General features: G+C 39.1%; 1 protein-coding gene across 1 annotated transcript; it reads left to right on the forward strand.

The window, feature by feature from the left end:
• The first annotated feature begins 14,468 nt into the window (after window positions 1–14,468).
• Window positions 14,469–21,836, forward strand: LOC107278580 (disease resistance protein RPM1). The gene is given in 3 exon segments (XM_015757357.3): window positions 14,469–14,610; window positions 17,768–20,628; window positions 21,601–21,836. A coding segment is annotated over 1 exon segment (2,754 nt). The 5' UTR covers window positions 14,469–14,610; window positions 17,768–17,825; the 3' UTR covers window positions 20,580–20,628; window positions 21,601–21,836.
• Window positions 21,837–22,190: the final 354 nt, after the last annotated feature.

The following is a 22,190-nucleotide window of genomic DNA, read 5'->3' on the forward strand; positions in this document are numbered from 1 at the left end:
GTAGCTCCCTTCTAGTACTCTCGTGTGCATTTTCAACACATTGGAACCGCCAAATCAAGATGTGGTATGAGGTGTGACCAACTGTGACCTTGTAGCAGCTGCTAGTTTCATCCCATTCCTTTTTTTTTTTGAAAAAAAAAACTGCAGTGCCTTCTATAGCTTTCAGTGACTTGGAATCCTTCTCCCAGAAATCCTGCATGTGTTAATAGGTTTTTAATGACAGGATGTTTGCCAGGATGCAGCAGGGGAGACATCTGTTTTGCATATCCTAATGCAACAAAGGGCCCCCATCTATATTAAATTACAATGAAGAGAGCTCAGCTAGCTTCTCTAGTGACATGGAACATGTAATGGAAAAGAGAGTCAAGCCTATCGTGTCCACTAGTTCATTTTATAATTTGGATTATGGTTTGTCCAATGAGAACAAAATTAAGTACTATAGTGCTAGAAAGCATACAAGGTAGTACAGACAATATTTATTGATAACGCTCTGTTTAAAAAAAACAGACACGATATATATACTGGAAGTTAATTATTTTATTCCTAATTTGGTACACAATGAATGAAATGAACCGTTCCTTAGCTTGTATTATGAAGAACTAAAGTATAGAATATGGTTTACTCCTTTCTCTAACTATTGAAATTTCACATATGTGCAACATAAAAAGAATGATCATATTAATTATGTTCAGGGACAAACGTAATGCACATGAAGAAAAGTCAATTAATTTTAATCATCCAAGTATATATAAATCATACTCCAATCAAGAGCTTCATAAATGATCCACACCTGGGGGAAACAACTTTTTTTGGACTAAACAAAACTTCCACCCTAGTATTATATGGCAGTGACTTTAATGTGGAGGACCTACTTACCTCCTAAAGTTTCAGCACTACTATCCTTCCAATGCTACATTTTTTTTTGCCATGGATAACCGAGTTTTGTCACATTATTTACTTTACCAAGATGTCACATGAGAGAGAAGAGAAGAAGAAGAAGAAGAAGAAGAAGAATCAGTTTAAAAAGTCTACGCAAGATGGTAGTCAACTATCCTAGAAATACAATGATCTCTTTGTAGTTTACACTTGAGCTAGCATCAATAGCACTTTTGTCTGTATGACTTCTAAACAGAAGTGTTATAATACTACTCCCTCCATCTACTTTTGATAGTAATATTTCATCTTGGTACAATGATCAAGGATAAGGATAAGTAATTCTACTTATCATCCATTTAAACATGCTGCTAGTTATTCCTCATAAACAAGCGATTCATTAATATTTATATTTCTCGATGTCCATGTAGCCAATCTTATGTAGAAGAATGGAGAGTCACGTATTAAATCTGAGAAAGTCATTAAGAGGATAGGTGGTTGTATTGAAATATGCCTATCAAAAGTAAATTTTTCAGATTTGAAAATATACCTATCAAAAATAGATGGAGGGAGTATTTTATAACAATATTTAATTTGCTCACATAATGATATACTATTGGCAGGTCCTAATCGAATAGGCCTTTTTTTGTATGATGCTGTAAAATTAGTTCTCAAACACTGTTACATAACACCAAATACATGATGCTTCATATATATATACCGTTTCATCTAAAACTGGCACATGTAGGATATTTCCCATCCTCCCGAGCCCCCATATATATGATGGTCAAATTTAAGACCAGCACATATAACGCCTAATTAGTGCTGGCTCATTATAAGAATCATAACTTCTAGTATTGGATACTAGTGCAGGTTTTCTAAAAAAACCAGATTTATGGCCTAGTCTGAGCCATCGGTCGATTTTTGAAGCCACGACCTCTCTATCCACAGTCACTCTCTCGCTCTCTCCTGGAGCTTAGGAGCCATCGGATTTGGCTGCCACGAGCCTAGGGGTGGTCAGATCCACTAAGACGATGGCTCCCTTCCCTTCTCCATTTACATCGAGATCGATTACGGTGGGAGCTCCCTCTGGTGCCTCCCTCCCCCTTCCCTAGCATGACGGCAGATCCCTCCCCCTCTTATAGAATCAGTTTCTAACATGATTCTATGATATGTTAGTTTGTGGATGAATAATTGAAACTTTGTTCCATTTGTGGCATGCAGCTCAGAGGATCGGCTTGATTGATGCATCGAGCTGGCTCGATGGCTTTTGTTTTCCTTTGGTTACCCCGTCTATACCGGTTATACTAGTTGTAGAATTGACATAGATAGATTGGCACTATCTGTGTCGGTTGGGGAACCGGCACTGATGATCTATTTGTGGTGGTGAAATTTGCATTTTAGAACCATACAAAATTATAAATCGTCAAGATTTGCAGCCAATCAAGGGTCGGGTACTCCAATTTGTGAGAAGTAACAGTAGTGCCAAGTACACTGGTCCCAAAATAAATCTCAGAATTGGGGGCATGAGGGAGCCCAAATCTAGGAATAAAAAAACAGGCACGCGCTTTCTTAAGAAACATTCTAAGGAATTAATTAAAAAAATGGAAGTGTAAACTAAACTTTGTTAAAGAGGCCCACATTATCATACAAATTGTGTCATTATAATTAGAGTACTTAATTTTGACAGGAAAAGTCAAATCCAGAAGAATTAAAATATAGTTACACCATCCCAATAATCTAGACCAACTAGTTTCCACCAAGTACAAAATTAACAAAAACACGCCCTTTCAAATATGATGTCTTTGAGCTCATCTTTCGATATGAAGAGTTCTAATTGGGTAGGCACACTGGTGGAGAAACCCTTTGTAGTCCCGGTTTGTAACCCCCCTTTAGTCCCGGTTTTCAAACCGGGAGTACCAATCCGGGACTAAAGATCGCTATCTTTAGTCCCGGGTGAAATAACCGGGACTAAAGATCGATCTTTAGTCCCGGTTGGTAATACCAACCGGGACTAAAGATGGCTCAGCCGCTCCCGGTTGGTAACACCAACCGGAACTAAAGATGCCTCAGCCACGTGGCCGGCTGAGCCATCGTTAGTCCCGGTTGGTGTTACCAACCGGGACTAAAGATCGAGCTGACCTTTTTTTTTTTGCATGGCCCTGTTGCTGCATGGTTTATATATATATATATATATATATATATATATATATATATATATATATATATATATATATATATATATATATATATATATATATATATATATATATATATATATATATAAACCATGCATATATATGATTCAATACATATATATGCATAATATATATATGCATATATATTATGCATATATATATATATATATGTATATATATATATATATATATATATTATATATGTATATATGGTTCAGTACATATGTACATGCATAATATATATGTATTTATACATATATATATGTTATGCAAATGCATATGTGTGTATATATATATATACATTATAGAAAATGTGTACACATGCATATAGAAACATATGTTGTCATGTATTAATTACAATCCATTATGCCGGCTGAGCCATCGTTAGTCCCGGTTGGTGTTACCAACCGGGACTAAAGATCGAGCTGACCTTTTTTTTTTTTGCATGGCCCTGTTGCTGCATGGTTTATATATATATATATATATATATATATATATATATATATATAAACCATGCATATATATGATTCAATACATATATATGCATAATATATATATGCATATATATTATGCATATATATATATATATGTATATATATATATATATATATATATATATATATATATATATATATATATATATATATATATATATATATATATATATATATATGTATATATATATATATTATATATGTATATATGGTTCAGTACATATGTACATGCATAATATATATGTATTTATACATATATATATGTTATGCAAATGCATATGTGTGTATATATATATACATTATAGAAAATGTGTACACATGCATATAGAAACATATGTTGTCATGTATTAATTACAATCCATTATATGTCCTAACTAGCTACGATTTCGACGTAGTAGTAGTAGTCGCTGCTAGCTCAGAAGCTAAGGACCGGTGAATTGTGTTTCCGTCGTAGTAGAATTCACCCTTGGGATCAAGGATTTCTTCGTTGATAAATCCCATGAGTTGTTCTTGAATCCCATATATCCTCGATGGCACCGTAATACGTGGTAGTTGTTCCATCGTGTCCCATGGCATCGACACGAACAGCGCTGATTTGGTTTGTGCTCTTCATGTCTTGGGTTCTCGTGTAGAATATGTACCCATTGATTTCATATCCCTGGAATGTCGCGATCGACCCAGACGGTCCCCTCACCAGGAAGGCAAGTTGTTGGTTGATCGACTCGTTACCCATGAGATGTTGTCGTAGCCACTTGGGGAAAGTATCAATGTGATGCCGTGTAATCCATGCATCGGACTTACCGATGTTCCTGGCGCGAACTAGAGCCAAGTGCTCCTCGATGTAAGGAGCTACTAATGAAGAGTGTTGCAGAACAGTGAAATGGGCTTTACGGAATAAATTATTGTCTACCGTCATTATTGCTTTCCTTCCGAGAGTTCCCTTTCCCCGTAGTCTCCCTTCATGGCGTGATTCAGGTACCCCGATTGGGCGAAGGTCTTCGATAAATTCTACGCAAAATTCGATGACCTCCTTTGTTCCATAACCCTTGGCGATGCTTGCCTCTGGACGAGCACGGTTACGAACATACTTCTTCAGAACACCCATGTACCTCTCGAAAGGAAACATGTTGTGTAGGTACACAGGCCCGAGAATACGGATCTCTTTCACAAGGTGACAAAGCAGATGCGTCATTATATTGAAAAATGAAGGTGGAAATATCAACTCAAAACTGACGAGACATTGCACCACTTCATTCTGAAGGGCTTCTAATCTATCCTGATCGATGACCTTCTGCGAAATTGCGTTCATGAATGCGCATAGCTTTGTTATTGTTGCCCGGACATTGTCTGGAAGGATACCCCTTATTACAACTGGTAGCAGTTGTGTCATCAACACGTGACAGTCATGAGACTTTAGGTTTGTGAACTTCTTCTCCTTCGTGCTTATTATTCGCTTGATATTCGTGGAGTATCCAGACGGTACCTTTATGCTCTCCAAGCATTCAAACATACTTTCCTTCTCTGCCTTGCTAAGAGTGTAGCTCGCTGGACTCAAGTAATGGCTTCCTTTCTCCTTTGGTTCCGGGTGAAGGTCACCGCGTTGTTCCATATGCTTCAGATCATTACGTTCTTCCAGTGTATCTTTCGACTTTCCGTATACACCTAGGAAGCCAAGAAGGTTTACGCAAAGGTTCTTAGTGAGGTGCATCACGTCGATTGCGTGGCGTACGTCCAAAAATTCCCAATATGGTAACTCCCAAAATATAGAGTTCTTTTTCCACATCGCCGCGTGACCATCTTCGCTCTCTATAGGCTGGCTTCCAGGCCTTTTTCCGAACACTACTTTAAGATCTTTAACCATAGCAAACTTGTTTTCCCGCTGCGATGTTTAGGCTTCGTACGGTGGTCGGCCTTATGTTCGAAGTGCTTGCCTTTCTTCCGTACCGGGTGGTTTGCTGCAAGGAATCGACGATGACCCATGTATACAACCTTCCTACAGTGCTTAAGATACATACTTTCTGTTTCATCCATACAGTGAGTGCAAGCCTTGTACCCCTTGTTGGACTGTCCGGATAGGTTGCTAAGTGCAGGCCAATTGTTGATGGTTATGAACAGCAGTGCTCGTAGGTTAAACTCCTCCTGTTTGTCCTCGTCCCACACGGGGACACCTTACTTCTTCCACAACTGTTTAAGATCTTCGACCAGTGGTCTTAGGTACACATCGATGTCGTTACCAGGTTGCTTGGGGCCTTGAATAATAATCGGCATCATTATGTACTTTCTCTTCATGCATAGCCAGAGGGGGAGGTTGTAGATACACATCGTAATGGGCCAAGTGCTATGGCCGCTACTCATCTCTTCAAAAGGATTCATGGCATCCGTACTCAAACCAAACCGTATGTTTCGTGCGTCCTTTCCAAATTCTTTAAATTTTCTGTCGATGTTTCGCCACTGCAAACCATCGGCGGGGTGTCTCAGCATCCTGTCCTGTTGACGCTCTTCAGCATGCCATCGCAACATTCTAGCATTCCCCTTGTTCCTGAACAAACGCTTTAGCCGTGGTATTATAGGGAAATACCACATCACCTTAGCAGGAATTCTCTTCTTTGTTAGCTGCCCATCAACTTCTCCTGGATCGTCTTGTCTAATCTTGTATCGTAGTGCTTTGCAAACAGGGCATGCTTCTAGGTTCTCATACTCCTCACCGCGATATAGGATACAATCGTTCGGACATGCGTGAATCTTATGAACTTCCAGTCCTAACGGGCAGACTATCTTCTTAGCCTCGTACGTTGTCTCGGGCAATTTGTTTCCCCCGGAAGAATGTTCTTGACGAGTTTCAATAAATCGCCAAATGCCTTGTCACTAACCCCATTTTTTGCCTTCCATTGCAAGAACTCCAGAGTGGTATCCAACTTTTTGTGCCCCTGCTCGCAACCTGGGTACAACGAAGTTCTGTGGTCCTCCAACATCTTGTCCAATTTATGGGCCTCCTTTTCACTTTCGCAGTCCTCCCTGGCGTCCTACAACATCTAACCAAGATCATCCGCAACGTCATTACCATCAGCAGCTATTTCCTCCTTGCCCGTTTGATTTTCTTCAAATCCAACATAGTGAGCAAAGTCCGGAATATTGTCGTCTTCCACTTCATCTTCTTCCATTTCAACACCTTGCTCTCCGTGGGATGTCCAACAATTATAGCTTGGCATGAACCCCGACTCAAACAAGTAGAAATGAATAGTTCTGGATGCAGAATACTCCTTCTGATTCTTACACTTATTGCATGGACAACAAATAAAACCCCTTTGCCTGTTAGCTTCGGCCACTCTCAAAAAATAGTGCACGCCGTCAATAAACTCTTTGGACCGCCGGTCAGCGTACATCCATTGCCGATCCATCTACATGAGTAAAAAAAAACCGTACACAGATAATTATTCTTACAATAATGACAGTCATACAATAATTATAAGATATCTTTATTCATACAAAAATCATAAAATATTACACCAAATAATTCTTAAAAACTATTTGTAAAGTTTTAAACTAATTTTAATGTGTTTTACTTCTTTTAATTTTCATTTTAGTTTGTTTTCTATTATTTAAGATTAACTTTCACTAGAGTTTTCCTTCTCAACTATTTTATAAAACCTTGTTTAGCAAATGAACTAAATTTCTATATATTCTTTCTTCCCCACACACATTTTCTCTCTCATCAACTTACAACTAAATTTTGGAGACAAAAAAGTATGCAAAACATAGGTGCAAATGTAGTATGACAAAAAAAAAACATAGGACGATGAAGTTGTAAACCTTTTAGGCACCTTCGATTTGTATGTAATCACCAAAATAAATTCAATAAAAATTTTGGCATGACCTCCCCTCTTTTTTGAAGAAATTTTGAAGCTTGCCCGGGCAGCTGGAGGAGGAAGAAGACATATCTGTAGGGGTGGGACTTTAGTCCCGGTTGGTAGCACCAACCGGGGCTAAAGATCACCAGGATCTTTAGCCCCGGTTGGTAATACCAACCGGGACTAAAGTTACGATCTTTAGTCTCGGTTGGTAATACCAACCGGGACCGGGACTAAAGATCCCGGGGGGGGGGGGGGCTGACATGCCCTGACAGCATTCGAACCGGGACTAAAGATGATCTACACCAACCGGGACTAAAGATAAAATATGCCCGTTACCCTTTTGAACCGGGACTAAAGATCATCTTTAGCCCCGGTTTTTATTGCATCCGGGACTATTGTGGAAATCGGCCGACCGACGAAAGATGGTTTCTCCACCAGTGGCAGGTGACAGAACAAACAATGTGCGGAGGGAAAACTTCCATCTTGAAAAATGTACAGGTCAGATCATTGGAAATTTACTTGCAGATGTGCTGAGGTAAATAAATATCTAGAAGCACAATTTTTTTGTCAGAAATTAATTGAGGAGATAAATATTAGCACTGAAGAGTACTAATAATATTTTCACACACTTCAGAAGCTGTCTTCTTCTTCTTTTTTTTTTGTTTTGTTTTGCCAATCTACGATATGCCAGTACATAGAAGAGAATGAACATATTATGCGCACGTACACACTCAAATGATATTTGAATTGAAAATGAACTATTATCTATGTCAATTTTTTTTTGTATGTTTGTAGGCACATATATTGTGACTGTTAGCACTCAGCAAAGATATCCTTTTGGCTGCAAAATGCATGACTTTGTCTGAAGATCTTCATACAAGTTTGAATCTGAAATTTCTTTTGCTGTTCAGTACTATACCAGAACCTTGATCATGTGTCAAATGCAATGTTGAAAATTGTCAGAATACAGCAAAAAAAAACTACTATTTGCTTGTGATCTCAGTGAGATCAGCAATTCAGCATGAGTGATCTTTCCACCAATCCTATCCTGCACCGGAGAGTATCAGATCTTGCAAACTGAAGGTCGCATCAGAAGTACTCAGAAAGGGAAATAATTTTCTCTTGACTAGCTGAATGTACTGTAGCGTACAGCTGCACATGTGATTGTGAACAGTCAATTCGTATATCTGCATTCTCACAGTCAATTTAATCCTGTAGCAACTGCCGACCAAAGTAATATTGCAGTACTACCTCGACATGACATGAAAGGCTAGACCATTCTCTGAAAATTCAGAGATTTCATATGTCATTGGCATGCATGTCAGTCAATCTGCAGACAAACATTACGAAAGTCTCAAAGAGTTCTGTTTTTGCGCCTACAGGGGTTCCTGTGACTGCAGGCAAACTTCAAAAGTGTCTGTGTCTTTGAGGTCATCTCTCATGAAAATTTAAGCTCCACAACTTACAAACTGATAGTCTTATTATTTCAAGAACATAGAGTAAATTTATGGGTTTTTTAGATAACGAAAGTGGTAAGCGTAGGAAATTAAATCTGCCACCTTTGCATTAGGTGAAATCGGCGTGTCTTTGCATCAATTGAAGAGGAAGTAGTACAGTCTACAAGACCATCCATCCATAGAGAGATGAGCAGCAGCAGCAGCTAGCAGTTGTCATCTCTGCATCTGAAGAACATCTGGTCCATTTTGCACTTGAACATGCACGTAAGACATGTCGTGATTCAGGACTGATTGACTGAGTAGTGATATGGATCAAACTTAGCTGGACAGTCAATTCGTCCATCTACTACACCAGTACTCCAGTAAAAAGTATGGAGTAGTAAAAAAAACATAGACCGTGTTTAGTTTCAAAGTTTTTCTTCAAACTTCCAACTTTTCCATCACATCAAAACTTTCCTACACACAAACTTCCAACTTTTTCGTTACATCGTTCCAATTTCAACCAAATTTTCAATTTTGACGTGAACTAAACATAGTAGTACTGCCTCGACATGACTTGAAAAGCTAGACCATTCTCTGAAGATCAGAGCAGAGATTTCCAATGGCACGTCTATAGACAGAAATTAACTACTCTGATCAGGGCTCTCGAGGTCCTTGTGTCTAATTTGGGATCATATATATATGACATCATATGTGCAGACGAACTTCAAGAGGATGGTTCCCATTTGTCATCTCTCATCTAACTCTGAATCTGAACATCTCTTGCATGTCTTCAGTGAGATCAGTTTGCAACCAGAATATTGTACAGTAGTACCTCGACATGACAAAAGAAAGGCTAGACCATTCTCTGAAAAATCGTATCAGAGATTTCCTACGACATGTCTGTACACAAACATTAACTGAAGTAGGAGTACTACTCTGAAGATCTCTCGTCAGGTGCTTCTGCATGTATAATTTGAATCTGTATTTGCAGACAAAGAGACTGGCTATTCCGATGTCATCTCTGATCTCTCATAAGCAATAGTCACGAGTTACAAACTTATTATACTCCTGTAATTTCAAGAACCAGCTGCCTGATATGGAAATCTGCATGCCTTTTGCATCAATGAAGAGAAAAAACAGTCTATAAGACCATCATCCATCGAAGAGATGCAGCTGACTGGTTGTCTCTGAATGAAGAGCACATATGCATCTGGTCCTTTTGGCACTTGAGATGTCATAATTCAGGACTGAATGACTCAGAAATGTCAGGCACACGCAACGTACTCCTGCTACTAGTACGTATACGTATATGTATAGTACATGTACGCACGTAAGTATAGTGCAGGGCTATCATCAGAGCACCTCGTGTCCATGCCCCATCAGCCTCACTATACTCCTGTACAGTATACTACTGAACTGACTGAAGTAAACTAGCTACTCTGAAGTCTAAACACAATCTAAACACTAGGGCAGTAGAGAGGTCTCTGAACTCCTTTCACAACAGTCTGAACTGACAATATGGTTGCAGCAGTGCATGGTTTCAACTACAGCATGGATCGATTGCTGGCAAGTATATACATATGGTACAGTGATCGATCATGCAATGACAGCAAGTACGTATGGAACAGTACGTATATATGTACTCCGTATCCAGGGACGACGAAGCAACGTCCTATCCTCTGATATCTTTGGGAAAGAAATGCCAGGACGAACAGAGCTAGTATGTACTACCTCTATATTTTACCTCATATTTTACTGTATGACGCCGTTGACTTTTTATCCAACGTTTGACCATTCGTCTTATTCAAAAAATTTATGTAGTTATTATTTATTTTATTCTGACTTGATTAATCATCGAATGTTCTTTAAGAATGACATAAATATTTGCGTATTTGCATTAAAATTTTGAATAAAACGAATGGTCAAACGTTGATAAAAAGTCAACGGCGTCGTACATTAAAATACGGAGAGAGTACTACTGGAGTAGCAACTCTAGCTGTGGAAGAGCTCGATCACATAGCATTTCACTGCAAGACGACGAGGCTATGGAAGAGAGAATTAGTATATGTCAGAAAGCAACTAATGCCAGAGAAAATTACCGGAATGGTAATATTAGGCATTCCCATGGATGTTATAGAAGATTGGTTTATACAATACCATTCAAATGTTCACTTTCTTGATATCAGGGTTCACAATTTTGGACCAAAGTTTTTGAATTCTTGAATTTTTACATTTATCGGCGGTAGATATTGGTAGGATGCGCTTAAGGCCGAAATTTTCAATTTTTTAATCAAAAAATCTTTCAAAATCAGTGAAAGTTCATTTGGGCTTTTTTTTTTTTAAAAAAAAGTCAGAATTACCCCCTAACTACCACGATCATCTGAATCACCGCCGTGAATTAAAAAGTAGATATTTTGTATCCTCGACTATTCAAGTTGGATAAATAACCCCTAGACTTAATCGAGAGCGGTTTTGACCCTATGTGACAGTCTAGTCAGCATTCTTTTTATTAAACATTATGTGGGGCATTCTTTTTATTAAACATTATGTAGGGCCCCACCTATCAGATCCTCTTCCTTGCAACCGCGAACAACAACAATGACCCCGCCACCACCCCTCTTCCTATCTCTCTAGGTTTTAGCCTCGGAAGCGATGGCGACACCGATGGATGTGAGGTGTTTGCCAGTTGAGAGCCCAGCTTCGCCGTGGCACCCTATACACCGCCTCTCTGCCTCATTGAGGCAAGATTGAGCTCTATCATCGTGCCCTCCCTAAGCGAGCCCCTCTGCTGCTGAACGTCACCTCCAACGCCCCCACCGAGCGAGCTCTGTGGCAGCTTGTAGCTCGGGCGGTAGAGCTAGTGGCCTCCATATCCATGGCCATGTTCTCTTGGCAAGGAGTGCGGTGGAGGTGGCGGTGAGCGGTGGACCTCGAGTTCAATTGGGGAGGCCCGACAGCGGAGTCCTGGAGCTAATCCTGATCTGATCTGACTCCTTGGGCCCCAAAGTCGCTCCACCTCCTCCTCCACAAACTCGCGGAGGCCGAGCTCAAGCATCCAATCTGTCTCCTCCATTGAACTTCTATGTCCCCCTTTTGTAAAATCCTCCATGAACCTCGAGGAGATGCACTTAGCAGCGATACTCATGCTCGTCGACAACAAGCTGGATGGAGCCTAGGCAGATGGGGGAAGAAATAGAGCTCGTTGGGCGAGCTTGAGGCAGAGATGGACGAGCTCACTACCTTGTCATGATAGAGCTCATCAGTGTGCTGGGTAACTGCCGTTAGGGAGAGTAAATAGAAGAGAAAAAGGAGGAAGGGGAGGCTGAGGTCTTGATAAGACTGACATGTGGGGCTTGCAATTAATTTAATTTTATTGTGTTATCTGAACTGTTACGGGGCCAAACCCCGCTGCCACGTGGGATGATAACCAGCTTAAAATAGATTATGGTGTTTGTTTTGTCTGATTTGAATAGGTGAGGGTGCAATATATTTGGTATTAGAATTTAAGGGGTAATTCGGATGACCATGATTATTTTGGGGGAGGGAGGGGGGTTGTAATTTCAGATTTTTCCTTATCTTTTTTTTTAAAAAAAAATTCCAAAATTTTGAAACTTCATCTCCCTAAAATGTCCATGCATTCTGAAATATGGGATGTTCATGCATATTCATTGATTATTTTGGTCCACTTTAATGCACCCAAATTTCCGAAATGGTGTAAAACACGATCATGTCACACATCTAGTCCACGGCAATGGCAGAGCCCCAATAAACCTACTTAGGGTTTGTTTAGTTCGCGAAAAGAAAATTTTTGGGTGTCACATCGAATGTTTGACCGGATGCCGGAAGGGGTTTTCGGACACGAATGAAAAAACTAATTTCATAACTCGCGTGGAAACCGCGAGACAAATCTTTTGAGCCTAATTAATCCGTCATTAGCACATGTGGGTTACTGTAGCACCTATTTTTTAATCATGGACTAATTAGGCTCAAAAGATTCGTCTTGCGATTTTCATGCAAACTGTGCAATTAGTTTTTATTTTTATTATATTTAATGCATGCGCCCAAATTTCCAACGAGTTCGCAAAACACCACTCCTGTCACATCAAGTCACTTGAAGTAAGTAGGTCTTTTTTTTTTCATTAATCATGCTATGATTTTATAATTCGCACTCATTCTTGTAACCTTTGTAATAATTAGTTGTATTTTACTTAAAGCAAAGACTGAAATGAATTCTATTATTAAAGGAAAATGTAGTCACTAGCTTGTTCTAAACGGTAACCTCTTTCTGATGCTCGTTTCCTCATTTCTTATGTATAAAAGTCCTTCCTTTTTCTAACAGAAGATCAAAATTCTGACCAATACACGAAATAAATTTGAATTTATGGATGTTTGTAAAACAGAATGACAAATTTTGATAAAAAAAGATAAAACAGTTGAAGCCTTGACTACCGTAATCATAGTCTTATAAAACATTAGAAATTGTAGTAATTACCAAGCACGTAGAAAAAATAGAGAAACTCCTGCAAGTTTCCATAGCTAGCATAAGCGAAGGGAGACAATACATGGGCCGCTTCCCAAACTCTTGTGGGCCGTAACACGGGCCTGCTTTAGATGTGCCGAGGCCCAATTGAGCTGATCACCTTAGTGGAACAAGGGAAGGGAAACGGAGCTGTGTTCGTTTTCCCTTGTTGGAACAAATGCCCTGCGCACGAAAAACGGAGTAGTCCATTAGCGTATAATTAATTAAGTATTACTAGGTTTTTTTTAAAAAAATAGATTAATACAATTTTTAAGCAACTTTCGTATATAAACTTTTTTTTATAAAAAACACACTGTTTAGCCGTTTGAAAAACGTGCGTGCGAAAAAAAGAGAGTGATGGGTTTGGAACCATGAGTAACGAACACAGACCTGGTTATGATGTCTCTTAACTCGTCAATGAATCCGATTTTCATTCTTCAACCAAAAAAACAAGATAAAACGAGTCTCTCAAATATCAAAACCGGTGCAATATTGATCCCATGGCGGTTTGGACAGCAGTTTTAGCTGACGTGGCACCTACGTGGATATTTTGACCCGGTCTTTATCTGACGTGGCTTATGAAGCAAACTTTTGACAATTTTAAAAATAAAACAAAATCATTCTCTTTCATATACTTTCTCTTCTCAATAAATCACAATCATTCTCTTTCATATATACTTTCTCTTCTTAACCAATTATATACTTTCTTCAATCATTCTTATCTACTTTCTTAATACCCGTGTCAACCTTAAAAATGCTTACATTTTGGCATGGAGGAAGTAGTTCCTCCATCTCAGAATATAAGAAGTTTTAGAGTTGGACACAATTATTAAGAAAGTATGTAGAAGCAAATGGTGGAGGGTTGTGATTAAATGAGTAGTGGAGATAGGTGGGAAAATTGAATGGTGGGGAGTTGTTATTGGTTGTGTATAGAATATTGGTGAAGAAGTTGTTATATTTTAGATTAAATCAGATTAAAAATTGTTATATTTTTCGGACGGAGGTAGTATCAATTAATTAAGAAATTGGAACTGAAAGGAATCCGCTGACTTTCAGTGCATGTACTGGCTAGTCTCCACTCCTCATTTCCTCCTGCTTCCCACTTCCCAGGCTGGCGATGGCGGCTGAGCAGTGACCACCGCAAGACTCAAGAACCACTCTCCCGGAGGCCGGAGCCTCACCTGGCCCTCTCTTCCTGCTGCCGGAGCCGCTTCAGGAGCTTGGATTTCGCCGCAGGTGAGTTCTTTAGTCCTCCACTTTATACCCAATCTCACTTTTCTTGTTCAATCCGAGATTCTTCAACCCTAGTAATTTCTGAGTTGTTTCAGGCAAAATAAAAAAATATTCTTTGTTAGTTTTATCTATTAACTCCTATTGACTTGCTTGGGCGTTTATTGGGGTCTGGTGATACATCTTTACTTAGTAAGTTAGCCTTTTCATTTATTGTTATTCTTGGTGGTTAATTTGTAAGCTGAGGCCCAATTGGATAACGGGGATCAAAAGTGCAGAATAGTGTCTGAATAGTTGCATAAATTAGATCATGTTATGAAGTTATAAATTCCCACAAGAATTCCATAGGATGAAATTCGATCCCCGTTATGATTCAACAAGATAATGTTATGATTTAGCAGCATCCTTGGTACTAATGGAATTCTATTCGCTACATAGATATCGAAGCCTACAACCATGGATCTGAAACCAGCAGCAACATAATGTTCACTAGTCTTAGGCTGCAGAAATAGTTGTATCCAAACGAATGAGATTGTTGCTAAGCATCATCTGCAATCTGAATTCACCCTAACTTCGCGAACCTCATGGGCACGGGTTGCCGATTTAATCCTCTGGGTGCATGCCCATCTGTATCAACTAATTCAGAGGGGCTCAACTGGCTCCAAACCACAGACTCACTTTTGAGATCAGTGACAGCCTCTCCAGCGGAACAGGGTGCTGTGGGTTCTCTGAAGACAAAATATATTTTTCAGTTATAATGCCACTATGCCTACCCTACTTTCAGACCCAAATTGCGGTTTTGTCTGGGACAACTCAGCTCCCCATAAGGTTCAATTCTTTGCTTGGCTCCTTGCAAAAGACAGACTGCCGACCTCAAAAAATCTACACACCAAAACTATCATTCCATCCGCTCAATGCAAGGTCTGCTTGTTACGTGATGAGGATGCCAACCATCTATTCCTGCACTGCCCATTCACATCAAGCTTTTGGAACTTAATCGGGATTGCTCTGAATGTGACAGATGTCTCTCAATTACATGTACTAGCTCCTACTACAGCAGTCCCATCGAAACATTTCAAAACCTTCTACCTCCTCTGCTTTTGGAGCATCTGAAATCATCGTCATGAGGTCGTCTTCCGCAACCTGCAACCTTCCCTCAGCAAGCTACTCAACAGATGCAGAGAAGAATCATCGCTTTGGGCAGAACGACTAAAACGGCCAGACAGATTAGTTAGCACTGCTTGGACTACAATTTTTACAACTAGTCTGTCTTTTCTACATTTGCAATGACCTGCCGCTGGCAGCTGTCCATGCTTCAAACTTGTAACTTATAACTTCCCTTTATAAAATGGAAATTCAGGTGGGGAACCTCTCCCCTCCGGTGATTATTCCAAAAAAAAATATATATTTTTCTTTTGGAAGATTTGAAGAGAAAATAGATTGACTTGACTGTTCCTTCTGCATCTACCACATTAGCACCGCCTGCATATTTAATTGAGTTTGTGCAAAACATCGACATCTTTTTTCATCTGACAAATGCAATTAGTTCAAAAAATATATGTTTAGAACGAGGAGAGATATGATATTTCTTTTTACACCACGCATATATTTTCATGTTTATAATCCCTGAAAATATAGTGGTCGAGAAACAAACACTGCAAAAACACACATATAATGGCCTAACACTTTTGTTTTATGGTCCAACGCAGTAGTAATATTTATACTTACCATGCAAACAATAAATTGTATATCAAAAGTACAAAGTGTGTTGATATTTAATCTTATAACCATGAGCCTTAGTAGCCTCAATTTGATCACTAATTGCCTTGGTTTACTTATATGTTTTTGAACTTTTGGTCCCGTGTAGTGTCAAGTTGCATGTGTGAGAGCATCAGGGGATGGGTAGCTTCTTTTGACGTAACTTTATTTTGTCAAAGATTTACATCGTTTAAGCCTCAGGCCACAAGTCTTAAGTTCCTTATGCCTGATAAAATTTATTTGGAGAAGCTAGTAGATATAGAGGTTCGGCTTTGTGTAGCCCTGGCTTTTGCTTTCAGATCCGTTGAAGTTTATGGTGCAGAGTCTTTGAGGGAGGGACTAAGAAGAGGAGGATATAGGTTGTATTTTGAAACTTGAATGGGGAATGGTTAAACTTTCTGTAATATCTAGTGTGTTGTTTTTATGTTGTTCGGTTCTTGTGCGTGTTTGTTTATTCTGCCTCTTGTCTCTCATGTTCTGCTCAGTACAGTTGGCTGGGCTATGGGTTGATAAGAAGATTTTTCAAAAAAAAAAAAAACATGCGATTGGTGATACTAAGTTTCTAAATTCTTGTATTCCACTAAGCTGAAGCTCTTGTATTCCTCTACTTTTTTTTATAAAAAATCGACCACTAAGTTAACACGTCCCGCTGCATTTAATTAAATCAAAATCCCCCCAAATAAGGATGCAAGTGGGCAATCTCACTACCCGCATAAAACCCGCGTACTAGTTTATTTCCCACATGGTAGTACAAAATTTAGAAGAAAAAATAGGCTAGATGTGGAATAAGCGGGAAAAAAAAAACCCGCTTGCCCGCCTCACTTGCATCCCTAACCCCCGAATGTGGTGTGTGACCAGACACACTAATCCTGACATAGGAGCACACTTCTCCTACGGCCTGCAATGCACGAGTGCAGTTTTTTGTGTGAAACCCAGGTTCGAGCCTGGGTCGGCTGCCCATCAACTTGGGCACTTTACCATTGTACAAGCACGCTTGATTCTTCTATCTTTTATAAATGGCACTTTTGTATACCCCATATGGCAAACAAAATCCATATGTTGAAGTATGTCTTTTGAGTTTCCATAAAAAGATGAGGGGTGTCAAAAATGCAGCTTCACCCACAGTAACACTTAGAGTTGAGTGTGGGAGGAACCCTATGGAGTTGATGAGAACTAAATGCACTTTTAATCTCTGTGGCAGCACATTATTAAACGACCAGGCCACAGGTTAACCACACTAAGTTTTGAAGATCATATTATGTAGTCTATACTTCCCTGTCGGCAATGGCCTATATATCTGTGCCATCTGGTATCATTATTAAACTTTAATTTATCCCTTTGTTTAAGGCATGGTTTTAGTTCTTCATTCCATTATATTGATTTGTTTTCACCCTTATTCTTTCAGGTTGAAGACATTTTCCCCGTTTAAGAAGTCAAGGCTCAAGGTCTAATAACATATTACCATGGCAGAGGGTGTTGTTGGAATTATAATTCTGAAGCTTGGTTTAGCCTTGGCAACAGACACAAGTAGGGTTGGTAGAAACTGGCTCTGCCATGAGGCTTCTGCTCTTGCTAGAATCTTTAGTCAGATCCGTGATATGAAGGAGGAGTTGGAGAGCATGCAATCCTTCCTACAAGGAGCTGAGAGGTTCAAGGATACTGACAATACCACGGCCAACTTCATCAAGAAGATCCGTTGCATTGCTTTCGAGATTGAGGATGTTGTTGACGAGTTCACCTCCAAGATGGAGGTGAAACAAGGTGGGTTGGCTTCAAAGATAAAGCAGAGGATTTGTCACATTAAAACTTGGCACCGTCTAGCATTCAAATTTCAAGATATCAAACTAAAGCTGGAGAATGTTGATAGGAGAAAGGTCCGATATGATATGACAGGATTGGTGAAAAATGCAGAACAAAGTGATGCTAATTGCAGATATACTGATCATACATCATACTTTCCAACTGAGGAAGATCTTGTTGGTATTGATGATAATAAAAAGCTTTTGATGAATTGGCTGAGGTGTGATTCGCAACTGCAGAGTGTAATTACCAGTGTGTGTGGGATGGGAGGAGTAGGCAAAACCACATTGGTTGCCCATGTTTACAACAATGTGAAGGTAGACTTTGACAGTGCAGCTTGGATAACTGTTTCAAAAGCGTATCAGGTTGAGGAATTGTTAAGGCAGATTATCAAGGGATTCAATAGTAATGATCTAAAGAGTGAACTCCGTGTTGACATTGTTGACATGGAAAAGAGGACCCTGGTTGAGATCATTCGCGATTATTTAAAACGGAAAAGGTTCCTGCTGGTTCTGGATGATGTCTGGGGTGTTGATATGTGGTTCAAGATTAGAGAGGCTTTTCCTGCCAATAGCATTGGTCGATTTGTTATCACCTCAAGAGTCCATGACATAGCATTAATAGCAACTGGAAATCATAAAATTGAGTTGAAACCCCTAGAAGCGCACCATTCTTGGGAGTTATTTTGTAAATAAGCATTTTGGAACGAGGACAGAATATGCCCATTGGATCTACAGAATTTGGCGCAAAGATTTGTGGATAAATGCAATGGTTTACCTATTGCTATTGCATGTATAGGTCGTTTGCTGTCATGCAAAAGCCCATGTTACTCTGAATGGGAAAATTTATACAAAGAACTAGAGTTACAGCTGAGCAATAATGCGATTCTTGATGTTAATATTGTTCTAAAGCTCAGTTTGGACGACCTTCCATATATTTTGAAAAACTGCTTTTTACACTGCACAATATTTCCGGAGGACTATTTGATTAAGAGAAAAAGGCTGATTAGACATTGGGTCACAGCGGGATTCATCGCAGTTACTGAACACAAGACAATGGAGGATGTGGCTGAGGGTTATTTGTATGAACTTGTAAACCGAAGCTTATTACAGGTAGTGGAGAGGAATGAAAGTGGACGAGTGCGGAGTTGTCGAATGCATGATATCATTCGTATTCTTGCTCTGACCAAATCAAATGAGGAAAGCTTCTGTAGTGTTTATGATGGCTCCAGAACTACTTCAAAACAAAATACACGTCGTCTATCAATCCAAAGTTCTGATATAGAGAAGTTCACTGTTTCTAGTGAGGTCCATCTCCGTGCAATCTATGCTTTCAATGAGTTGGTGACTAGTGATTCACTGAAGTTTTTCTTGAAATCTTTCAACTTGCTATCAACTCTGGATCTGCAAGGTACCCAAATCAGGAAGCTACCGAAAGAGCTTTTTAAGTTGTTCAATCTGCATTTTCTGTGTCTTAGAGACACTTTCGTTGAAGATATCCCTGAAACAGTTGGAAGATTACAAAAATTAGAAGTCTTGGATGCTTTCAATGCGAGGCTAGTCAGTTTGCCACAGAGTATAGCAAATCTTCATAAGTTGAGATATCTTTACGTAGCTACTGATCCAAGGAAAGGTACTAAAGGAGTTGTTCCCTGGATTGGAATTCAGGTGCCTAATGGCATAAGGAACTTGAAAAGCTTGCAAGCATTACAACTTGTTGAGGCTAACTCAGAGACTTTGTGTCATCTTGGTGCTCTGACAGAGTTAAGAACTTTTGCCATCACCCAGGTGAGGAGAGAACAATGTTCTGATTTGTGCAATGCTATCATGAACATGAACCATCTTGCTAGTCTTTCTATTATGGCTATAAATGAGACGGAAACACTCGAATTGGATGGACTCCGTTTACCCCCATCTCTTTCAAAGCTTGAATTAGGAGGGAAGCTGGACAAGGAATCGATGCCTCGGATTGTCTCATCCTTTTCAGATCTTGGTAACCTCACCTTATTGACCTTAGCCTTGTCTAAACTTGATGAGAACTCATTTTCTTGTCTCTTGCTGTTAAATGGTCTACGGGGAATTTGGCTTGATAAGGCTTATGAAGGGAAGAAACTGCATTTCAATGCCATGTCACTTCCATCGCTCCGACTACTAGCAATATCAGATGCTCCGGAGCTGAATGATGTTGTAATAGAACAAAGTGCATTGCAAAACCTTATTCGATTAACACTCATTGATTGTCCAGAGCTGAAGACCCTCCCTGATGGCATTGAACATCTCATAACTCTAGAGGAATTATATATGCGAGGGGCTTCGAAAGAGCTCACGAAGAAGCTTAAGCAAAAAGAAGACTCAAATTATTCCAACACATATCTTATGAAGATCAATCACATCAGAAGGGTTACTGTTTTTCCATGAAATATTTGAGAAACACTCTAGTATCTTCAGCTTATGTGTCTATGGAGAGGTAAATTTTTCACCTGTAGTATCTAGGACAAATTAAAGTTTATCTAGTGGTTGATTGTACTTTATTCAGAGCCTAATCAATGACATTTTAAGCTCCATTTTGATCTTTCTAGACCAGTTTCAGATTATAGAAACAATAATATAATGAAATAAAATTATATATAGGTGGCTAAATTAGCATACTATTGATTGGCTGCGTATAACTATATCCAAATGTGGATATCCATGCTGGATTTCTATCCATTATCTGAAAAAAAAAATAACATACTCATCAACCAATGAAGTGTGTTTTTCCTGCAAAAAGTTCAGTGGTTAACCCTATTCAAAGCTCACCGGTATAATTGGACAGAAACATGATGCTTTCCAGTTTTTTTATAGTTGAAAAGGTGGTATTTAGCTATCTGATTCAATTTGAGTTCCTCTCTTCTACAAATGAATGTGTTTCTGTTTTGATCTGATGCTTATTCCTTCTTCAATTCGAAAATATTTTTTCAAGCCATGTTGTGTCAGAGTACAAGAATGAATCAATCAGATTATCTCGTATTGGATTTGACTTCTCCAGACAACATATCAATAGTGCCGGAATTCTCATGCCATACCTCTGTCACGGCCACCATGTCCCATAATTTAGGACCAGCATGATCTAGCTATCGAATTTCATCAGGCCGGGGATAAACTTTGCTTCTGCACTTTTACCTTGTGAGATGGCAGTGAAAGTTATTAGAGCAACACGCACATTTCATTTTGAATAAATGATGGAAAATGTTTCCCAAACCAATTCCAGAAATTTAAGAGCTAGTGGTGTAACATCAACAATAGAAAAAGTTAATAGAAAAATTCGGAAACCTATAAAGGAATTGGCAAAAACTATTATTGAAGCATTTATTCAACATCCGCAAACATTTTATATTTACTTATGGAGTTATGACTAAGAAACACGGAAGCACTACTTAAAAATACTTTGTCTATGCAGCTCATAAGTGGTTTAGATGGGTGTTTTTGGACCTGCCTGCAACCAAGTTCCAAGGGCCTATGGAAATCGTGATATTTACTTGGGCAGAATTCCGACAGCATGTGGAAACTTAACGACCCGTCCTTGAAAATTAATTTTCAGTTTTTTTATTTTTTAGTTGTAAAAAAGCTCAAATTTTTTTTTGTAGTAGGCATCTATGCACGGTGGCGTGTCATGTGATTTTACGTGCAAAAAAAGGGTAGCAAGTAACGCAATTTTACACTCGCGTGCGGTAATATAGGATTCGAGCCTGAGACCACTACGCGCATGGTCTCCTACCATCTCACCTATGAAGTAATTCAAAGCTAAGGATAGGAGCTATGGATAGGATTTCACCTTGCATAAAACTTGCAACACATATTTTGCACTAGAAATGACTTCAAATGAAAATGTCATCAACTACAAATTACATCAAACAAAAATGTCATCAACTACAAATTTGTATATCGTGCCGAACTAACTAATATTTGACCCCCTAAACGATCTCAAATGAAAAAGTATTCTATTACAAAGTTGTAGATATTGTTGAGTGCTACAGATTTTGTATAAAT

Source organism: Oryza sativa, chromosome 10 (genome assembly GCF_034140825.1).
Source record: "Oryza sativa Japonica Group chromosome 10, ASM3414082v1".
Classification (NCBI taxonomy): Eukaryota; Viridiplantae; Streptophyta; class Magnoliopsida; order Poales; family Poaceae; genus Oryza; species Oryza sativa.